Source organism: Acyrthosiphon pisum, chromosome X (assembly GCF_005508785.2).
Source record: "Acyrthosiphon pisum isolate AL4f chromosome X, pea_aphid_22Mar2018_4r6ur, whole genome shotgun sequence".
In the NCBI taxonomy this organism is placed as follows: Eukaryota; Metazoa; Arthropoda; class Insecta; order Hemiptera; family Aphididae; genus Acyrthosiphon; species Acyrthosiphon pisum.
Window position 1 is genome coordinate 79,759,781 of NC_042493.1, and position 10,367 is coordinate 79,770,147.

Below are 10,367 nucleotides of genomic sequence, written 5' to 3' on the forward strand. Positions count from 1 at the left end.
TACTGCACGCCCTGTCCAACCCACTATTTTTAAATGCAGCAAATGGTATTACCATCTAAAAGTGGTGAAGAACAAGGTTTCTTTGTTGTGTCTGGATCACTATTACTTCTGTGAAAAAAATTATTATTTAGAAACACTTTTAATATTTTGCTTATATTTTATTTAACAACAATAATACCTTAAACGAAAATATTTATCTAGTCTTTCTGAATACTCTTGTCCACCAGAAAAAACATCATTTTCACTTTCACTTGTATTATTTTTAGCGTTTGCTACCGCTGCTGCAGCTACATTACAGCAGCAACATTGATAACGTACATAAGAAGATAATATTTGCTGACCTTGTGAATGGCTCTACTCAAAAAATGCATTAAATTATATATAAAAAAATTGAATTGTTCATTTTCATTTTACCATTGTCATTGACACCAAATCAGCTAAAGTACGAAATATTGTTTGTCCCAAATTCATGGGTTGTTGATGCTGAGTTACAGGCGACTCTACTAATAGGGAGAGCAATTTATCGAGTACTACTGGTACATATTCTATAAGTGGATCAATTTGACAACGAACCAAATTTGAAATCCTATAAATTGAATATAGTTTTTTAATAATTACAAACTTATTTGTACTCCCTCTTAATATTAATAAAATAATTTAAACAGCAATTCATCATAAATATATATATATATAATATATAATATTTTTGAACTTGTATGAAATTAATTATTAAACAACATTTTTCTAAACTAAACCTAATTTTAAATTTAGGAAAAATAAAAATAAACATGCATGCTATAGAAAAATATGCTTTTTTTTTCTCCAAATAATTTAAAAATCTGTACACCAGTTACAATAGGAAACATTTTATAGAAAATATATATGGTAATAAAGTTAGCAGCTCCTCCACTTTGTCTGATCCGTTCCAAACCAAGGTCAATATTTAGCAAATCAATTGCAAATTTTGTCAGCCCCCCCTCCCACTTAGTCTGATCCGATCTAAACCAAAGTCAATATTTAACTAATCAATTACAAATATAATAAAAATATTGAATAACTTGGATTAAAAATATCAAATATACGCTTTTTATTGGACGAAGTTTTTATTAGATAAAGATATCAAAGTTTAATAAAAAAAATCTATATTTGATAAGACGTAATCTATATAAAATCCTATATTTGATAAAAAAAATTATATTCAATAAAAAATCTTGATTTTAAATTTTTTATTTAAATTTGATGTATAAAAAATCTGTATATGTATTAAAATCCGTATAAAACAAAAGAAACTTAATGGTATTTTTATAGCCAAGATGAATAGAATAAATGAAATCTATATATGAAATAATAAAAATATTATTGTTTTGCAAATTGTTTTGCAACATATTGACGTTGGTTTGGATCGGATCGGACAAAGTGGGAGGGGGGCTGACAAAATTTGCAAAAAAATTGCCAAAATCACAAATTTGATTTGCAAATTCTAAAAACCAATTGCAATTGATTTGTTAAATATTGACCTTGGTTTGGAAAAATTCGCCAAAATATTTTCAACTCTATTCTATAATCTCCATAATACCCTTTAATATACAAAATAATTTTTTTTTCAACAAATTCCCAACTGTATAAATTGTCAACATTTTTCAGCCTCGTTGAGTTGCATAAATTCAATAAATATATGTAAAAACCGGAAAATCCACACTCCATTCATAATACATATTGGGAGTTTTAAGAGAGTAGTGTCAACTATCAATAAGACCGGGGTTCGATCGGGGATAATAACTAGTTGTTCTACATAAGTAAATTTTGAACAGTTTCCCTAATAATTGGATAAGTTGGGATTCGGATTTTCGACCTTGATATTTGATAATTTAGAGCGGGACGTATGAGTGTCAAATCTATGCGAACACAAATGGCTTAGCGATAGTATCAAAAGAAATGTTTTCACGATTGTTAATCAGTATATAAAATCTATTGAGCATCAAATATGACTGAAAAAGTTGATGTTCACATACGTGAAGTTGGTGGAACAGTAAAATTACCAAGCGTAATAGAAATATATTAAAACTTTGATTTGTTGATATTGAAAACAGGAACAAAACCATCCACGACAGTCTTTGTTCATGGACGGTCAAATCAAACGTTGGAACACCAATCATTTAAAAACATTACCTCTAGGTTAATATTTTTAAAAACTTGGCATTTGAAGAAAATGGTTACAGACCGTGTAACAGTAGAAGGATTTTTCACTTCCATACACTTTTATTAGAAAAATTATTATTTTAAAATTTTATATTACCTATGTTTCAGTTCAGCTTCAATATTTGATTCAGCCACTCGCCTTGGTAATGGATTACGTTCCAATACAGAACAGTAATTAAAAAAATTATTTAAATGAATATCCTAAAAATATATACCATAATAATTATTTATATACTAATGGCAAAATACATAATATATGACACAACATAATATTTATAAAATAAATTGTTTATATATATTGTATTATATTAAATTATACCCTAGGATGAATAGATGACACTGGCTCCAAAAGTACTGTGAATAAGCCCTTATGATTTTCTACCCATTCAATTCCAGGTAATGCCACATCAGGTGTAATATAAGAATAATTTGCAGGTGGTGGTGGTTCTAATGCAACAGGTAAACATATTTCTCCAGAACTTAAACATCTATCTTTTAATAGAGGTAACCACTAAAAAAAAGATAAAAAAAAAGTGTTATAAACATATTATACTTATGCAGGGTGTCACACCATGTTTGTACTAACTGATAACTTTTCTCAATTCTAGCCTATAAAAAAGCCATAACTGTTAAAATGTTGTGTCAATGTTTAATTAACACTCAAAATTTGAAAATTATTTTATTGAAATTGTTGTTTTTGCATAACTTAAAAAGTACAATATTACAAATTTAAAGGACTTATTTACATAAATATGTTAAAAGAGGAATTAAACAAATATCTAAATTTAAAAGTACAGATAAAAAAACATTGGAACAGTATAGGACAAGCACCATGAAACAACAATTATACTTAGGATGCTACACCTGCATATGTTATCTCCATTTTACAAATGTACGTCATACTAAATTTTGCGTTCACAATTTACTTTTATTTTTAAAATTAGAGTGAATTGACCTATTATAAAATTTAAACATAAGATTATTATCTAGGGCATCTACGTGGCTTTTATTCATATTTTGATTACAAAGCAAGTTAAAATTACATTTTTGTAAATAAAAAAAACCTTTAAATTGCCCAAAAGAAAAATCTTATCTTCAAATTGTATAATATGTCAATGCACTCTAATTTTAAAAATAATAGATTAAAATGGATTATTCTGAACATGCAATTTGGTATGTTGTACATTTGTAAGATAGAGACAACATATACGGGTATTGCGTCCTCTCTATATGACAATTATGTCTCTAACTCATAAGAGTTTATTTATGACATATTATAAAAATATAATAATATTCTTTTAAATATTAAAAATAAAATATATACTGTATATCCAATTGGAGTTTCTGGAGCAACTTGTGGTTTATGTTGATGATTATCTTGAGCACCAACAAGAGTTCCACGACGACGGCAGCTTACATGATAAAATGTAAATAATAAATGATGACGGTCATCTAAATCAGCTGGTAATTTTATCTTAATTTCATCATAAAATGATGGACAGCGTTGATGGTAGCTAACTGCTGTATATGCTTCACATACATAACGAGGACTTGAAGATTTTCCAAAAATAGCATATGCTGCATCTTGTGGTTGTCTTTCGCCACACATTAATTGAACTTTAACAGCAATATTTCTAGCAGAACCTTAAAAGTGATTCATTCAAGTTTAAATTAATTTTGCAACAACTCTTTAATACAAAAAAAATAATTGTTTAAATATTTGTTTCAATCAGATATAAACTTCATAATATAATACCTGTTCTTCCTGCAAAGTTCAATTCTTTAGGGTAAACATAAAGCAAATTACGATAAACATAGTGAGGGTTTGAAACACGGCAGCTTGCTAATGGAAACTCTAATATTTCTCTAATTGGTCGAATTTTATCCTCGGCTGCAATATTTAAAATAATTATTTTAATACATTTTAGTCATAAACGAGTAATATAAAAAAATCTTACAGGCTATATCATATGATAATAATGGTATTAGGTCTGCAGTCAAACACTGTTTAACTTCATCAGTTGGACAAGGAGATATGTCTAATTTCAAAGAACCATTAACATTTTTTAATTTTTTTGATGGGCAACTTGAAGGTTTTTTTAGTTCTTGTAGCAATTTATACAAATCATCATCTTTAAGTTTATCGGTTTCCTACAAAATTTCACATAAAACAATTAATAAACATAAAAAATTTACAATAAATTACACATATTTTATAATAAATAGATAATATGATTTCTGGAAGAAGATCTGAAATTATAGAACTGTTTAATAAATCAATGTTTGCAAAATATAATCAATAGAGTTCTAATATCAAATTTTAAAAACTATTAAGTAATGTATTATTGTCATTGTATCTACTAATGTTATACTTCTATAGTTTATATCTATTTATTTCAATGGGATAAGCCCAAAATTCAATACGATGGAAAATTATGGATACAGAATATAAAAGTTAATTATGCAACTAGAATATTAAAAATGATATACTTGTTTAAAAAATCCATTAACAGTGAGGGTAACTGGACGGAATACATCAGTAGTAAATTCATCAGAAGACCAACTGTATCGATTATCAGCAGTATTAGTTGTACTTAGAGTTCCACTGCTATTAGCTGCTGTTGAATAACTAGTTCTGCGATCTAATGACCCTCGACGAACAGCCGTATTAGAATCCATACTACTTCCACCAGCTGCAGTCCATTTTTTACGAAATCTATCAAATTCACTGAGTCCAAACCTTCCATCTATACATAATTATATTTAAAATATTAATATAAATATGAAAAACAATTAATTTTGAATTATATCAATAAATATACATTTATCTTACCTAAACTATTTGATCCACTCCCTGTACTATTACGATCAAGGCTATCTGAACCACCAGAACAGCAAATCACATCTGCCAAATGCACAGCAGTCCAAGCATATGGCATTCGATACTTAACATGATGGGGCTGAGTTGATTTACTACTTGATTTAAAATCCATCTTAAACATTTAAATGTATTAATATATTAAGCTTCATATTTATTATTAATTATTAATTATATATACCTTATCGTTGTTAGAAAATGATGATGTATCTGAAGCAGAAATAACAGAATCAGAATCGCCACGTAAGGGTTTCTCTAGTCTAATGACTAAAAATAAATCATCTCCAGAAGTTGATCCTGTACCATCTATATCAAGTACACACGTACGACTACGTGTAGTTGTATCAATTTCATTGCCGGCTGTAGTACAAGAGTTGAAATCAAAATAAAAATTTTCTGACATCTTTTTCCTGCGCCGGACATCATACAATGACATGTGAGCATATATAGGTTCAGTTTCTATTTCCAAAGAGCACCTTTTATTTTTTTTTTTTTGACAAAAGTAAACATTAAAATATATTTAACATAATTACTACAAATATTGATCAGTATAAATTACTCAAGTTGTAGACATTTGACTAAAATTCGACGGTTAGAAACAATTTCACGAGGTACTGGTGGTTTAATCGGGTATTCAATATAATTATTGCCTTTTTGCCTCGTTTTTACAGGTAAATATGAGCCAAATAAACGATTCTGAAATAAAACAATATTCATTATTTTTATGATTTCCTTTTAAATTTTATTTAATTTAATAAAAAGAATTCCAAATATTTACATCATATGAAAATATTTTCTGTCTTAAAGACAATTCAACATTTTCAAATTAAATAAACATAGCTTAAAAGGTAACTTAAATATGATGAGAATAATATCAAATACATTTTTGTAATTAACATATTTACCAAGTGAATTACCGCTATGATGGTAAATTTATCATGTGCTTATTGAAAATATTTTTTTTTATATAAAACAAATTTGTCTATGAGAGTTAATTAAATACATATTAAAACTAACAGTTAGAAATATTTTACTGTAATCAATTATATTATTTTATATAATATTGTATATATTAGATATTTATTTTAAGTGGCAAAATGGTTTTATTATAAGCAATATTAGAGAAATAATATATTATCATAATCTTACAGATTACTTTGGATAAGTTTTATATGTTTTTATTTAATTTGGATGCAAATTAAGGAGTGCATTTAGATTAAATAGAAATTAATAAAGTATTTCTAAAACTTTGTCATATAATATGTTACTTTAAATCTCAATACTCAAGCACAAGGCATTTAATCTAAGAGTCGTGGCCCCATGCTTGGCACAAATTTATTATGTAAATTACTTCCAGTACAATGTTAAGTCAAGCAACAAAATTACAATCTAAATAGATAAATATAAATGCCAGAAATAATCAAAGCAGTCCAAACGTTAAATGTTCTCGAATTGCTTCTAAAAATAAGTTTATTACCATAATTTAATTGGCTACTATATTATTATTTAATAAACTATTTGTAATAATTCAATATATATACGACAACATATATTACGTACATCTCTAAAATATCTATAAGTTCAATTTAAAAAGCAAATTATGTAAATGATTTATTTCTAATATGATTGTATTATACTACTCTAAATATCTTTTCATTACTTATAGTAAATTTAAATTAACTACAGCCTACATAAGCTAAATTAGTGCTTTTTCCAATTAAAAGAAAATGACTGTAGATTTTAGATGTTTAGGACAAATTATTATCCTAGCACTATTAATTAATGTCTTATAAATATTTTTGTCTTCAACTAACTAGAGAAATCATAGGATGAGTAATATTTAATACAATCAATCATTAATGAAGAAAAAAATTAATTAAGGCGTTGAAAACGATTGAACATATTATTGAATCAAAATAGAATTTTTCATATTCAACCATTTTATAATTTGATTAAAAATGAATAAACCCGTGAGAGAATCAATTCACCAACACCATTAATGGCTTTGATATTATTTATTAAATAGATCATTTATATTATAAGCAAATGATTACTTTTATAAAATACTTACTTTATATTTTTGTTAATTACATTAGTTTAAAATTAAGAATTAAATCAATCTAATATCTACTGTTCAAATATATGTACATTTTAAATTTGATATAAAAGTGTAAAACTATAAGTACTTGTCTATTTTCTTGTCGTGCCACTGCATTTAATCTATCTAGTGTATCAATGGGTAATCTCTGCAATACAGTTCCAATTAATGGATCATTAGCTGTGTTAATCAGGTCTGTAGCTGAAGATGAACCACTACTTATATTATTAGACACAAATGTATTTTCAGTAATTGAACTATTGCCTGTAGAACTTGAATTTTTACTGCCGTGTTTTATTAAATCTTTAGGCTGTTGTGACTGCAAATAAATCAAAATTTTCCAACATTTAGCTATAAGTGAAACAATCTATTATTATTTTATTTTACATAATTATAGTGATCGTTTTTATGAATTAAACGTTGCTGAGTACGTTGAGATGCAGAATTTGTTGAAGTCCTACTATAAGTACTGCTTCGAGATGAAGGTATCCAAGAATCTTCGTAAGCTAATAAACTTGATCTATCATCTTCAACAGTATTTGTTTGTCTGTAAACATAATCAACAACGAGCCAATCTCGGCTGTAAGCTCTAACAAAATCACGTACATGTGGTGCTAATTTGGTGCTATATTTCACAAAACAAGATAATACAAAATTGAGAAATTAATAAATACTAATATCGTTTGAAAAATCCAATCCAATTTTATTACACTTACATATTTTCTTCAGGACCTGCAGGTATAAGTGAACGCACTTTACGCGCCAAAACATAAACATCTACATCGTCTGAACCTTCAGGAAAATCCATTAAAGGATCATCATTCTCAATACTGTTACTGCCGCCACAAGTGTGATGTTGGTGATTATAGTTTTCATAATCCACAGGCTCCACAATCGTAGGTATAATAGCATCTACTCTGGTAGAAATATTTTGTTCGTTGATTGATGGAATAGTATTAGCGTTAAAAGACGCTGCTGAATCTTCTGACAATTTTGGAGGTGAATTAACACTAAAAATTAAAGCCAAATATTAATTGAAGACGTTTCAAATAAAAACCCAATACTAAGTAGCTACGTACTTGCTGCTGGTAAGTTTTTGAGCAAATGCTCGTTGCATCTGAGATACCATGAGTAAATGTATGTATTACTGGTAATATTTTGATCTAAGGGCGAACGCCATAGTATGTAATATGTATTCTTTCTATGCAAATATTCCGAACCTTAAAACATCGCTCACTAAACAAAACACAATTCTACATAAAACACCTATAGTTTCTTGTTAAGATTACGGTCTGAAAATGTACAAATTAAAATTGTTCTCAGTTGTTTGGTAAATAAAATCATTAAAACACAATGAAAAAAAAATGTATTTCAATCGTATAATATGTGAAAACTCAAGAACAATCCAAAACAAAAGACGATCACCATTCACTGACGTTTAAATTGCATAATTATTATAAATTATTCTCATTGACATATTGACATGAATACATGATGAATACAATATTATTGTTTATTGATAAAACACTATTTTATTATCATTATTATTATTATTATTACTAAAATTCATAACAACAATAATGTTGATAAAAATGTACGAGTATAATCATAACAATTAATATATTACTATTATTATTTATAATAGTTGTGGTGTGCCGTGGCCCGTGGAGGTAAATTGTTAATATTAAGCCTCGTTCACACAATACTACAGCGTGAGTTGCGTGACACAAACTCGGGGAGAGTCCGGAGTCCTGAAATTATTGCCTGTCAGCAGCAGCCAGCAGGCTGCATATGGTATTGCGCATGTGCCCTATAACATCCGCAGAAGAAATTAACTGATAGGTTATCAACATTAAAAATTCAAATATAATTATTAAATATCACTAATAGCATTTAAATTTTTTATGTGTAGGGGCGGAGTAGAGGGGTCCGTACGTAGCACATAATATAAAATTTTGATTTTGATTTCAAATAGTAGGTAGATATCTTTTGGCTATTAGCATTTGTACATTGTATATTTTATATACCTTATTAACGTTTTACAATATCGACTAACCGTGGAGCTCAATAGTGACTTGTAAAAGTAGTGGCCGCAGTTCCAAATATATAGTACACCCCATAGGCGTACGCACGGGCCACGGGTGCAGCGAATGCTGCTTTCGCTGCACCTGACAATTTATTATGGATTTAGTGGGCTGGTAGATATTTATTTGAAAGGTATATACATAGAATGAATAATTTTAAACATATTGAGTTTATTATTAAATTAAAATATAAATGTTCAATGTTATTCAAATGAAAAATATAATACTATTTAATCAATACACCAAGAAGATACACCAAAAGGTACAAACCACGATTTAAGATATATTGCCTGAATGTTTATATTAGCATTTTCTATACACCATAACATTTTCCAAATATTTTGACCTATTTTGAGCTCTTTACGGACATTTTCGGTTTCCATTTTTTTTTAGTTTTTTTTTCTATAAATATCGATAAAATTTTATTTGTTGGTTAAAAAAGCTTGAAAATTTAATAAAAGGCTCCTAGTATATTGTTTCAAAGGCAGATGAAAAAATTAAAAATCCATAGTCACATTTTTTTTTTATAAGTATTTAAAGTTTGAATTTTGACAAAATATATCAAATTTAAAATTTAATAATTATTTTTAGCAGTGTTTGGCAAGTTCCTTATAAAAAGAAATTCGTTCTGTTCCTTGTTCCTTAAAAAAAAAAGAATTCGTTCCTTTGGAAAATGAACGAGTTCCTTTTTTAGTTCCAAATAAAATAGAAATTCTTATTTAATCATTAATGTTTTTATATTCGTATTATGCATACTTCTTTAATTTTTATTTATAATATATAACTTCAAGTAGGTACCTACATAATTTATATGTTTATGCAATTTATTATTATATATTTTGAGATTTTCTTCAAAATTAAATTTTCGGCTAACGTATGTCGATTGTCTTAAAGTCGATTCTCGATAACAATCACTAATTAGGAATATACATTATATAAAAAATATATCTTAAATTAAATTATTACATACTTATCTGTGTAAATTATTGGAACTAGAAAGAAACAAACAATTTTGTTATGTTTCCTTAAAAAAAAGAACTAGTTCATTTTCTCGTTCTTTTTTATAAAAAGGAATTCGTTCCAGGAATCCGTTCCTTTTGGAACTCGT

At 27.3% G+C, this 10,367-nt stretch overlaps 1 protein-coding gene across 1 annotated transcript in view; it reads right to left on the reverse strand.

Annotated features, from left to right (window-relative positions):
* Positions 1–8,663, reverse strand: part of LOC100168608 (dedicator of cytokinesis protein 7) — a 16,467-nt gene extending 7,804 nt beyond the window's left edge. Inside the window, exons 1-16 of the mRNA XM_029485258.1 lie at positions 8,255–8,663; positions 7,892–8,185; positions 7,563–7,800; positions 7,264–7,494; positions 5,637–5,773; positions 5,259–5,553; positions 5,033–5,192; positions 4,690–4,946; positions 4,158–4,350; positions 3,956–4,090; positions 3,524–3,843; positions 2,519–2,710; positions 2,297–2,400; positions 415–586; positions 179–354; positions 33–108 (exon numbers count right to left, since the gene is read on the reverse strand). Coding sequence (XP_029341118.1) covers positions 33–108; positions 179–354; positions 415–586; positions 2,297–2,400; positions 2,519–2,710; positions 3,524–3,843; positions 3,956–4,090; positions 4,158–4,350; positions 4,690–4,946; positions 5,033–5,192; positions 5,259–5,553; positions 5,637–5,773; positions 7,264–7,494; positions 7,563–7,800; positions 7,892–8,185; positions 8,255–8,304 — 3,030 coding nt within the window. The 5' untranslated portion in view covers positions 8,305–8,663. The remainder of the gene's footprint in view (positions 1–32; positions 109–178; positions 355–414; positions 587–2,296; positions 2,401–2,518; positions 2,711–3,523; positions 3,844–3,955; positions 4,091–4,157; positions 4,351–4,689; positions 4,947–5,032; positions 5,193–5,258; positions 5,554–5,636; positions 5,774–7,263; positions 7,495–7,562; positions 7,801–7,891; positions 8,186–8,254) is intronic.
* Positions 8,664–10,367: the final 1,704 nt, after the last annotated feature.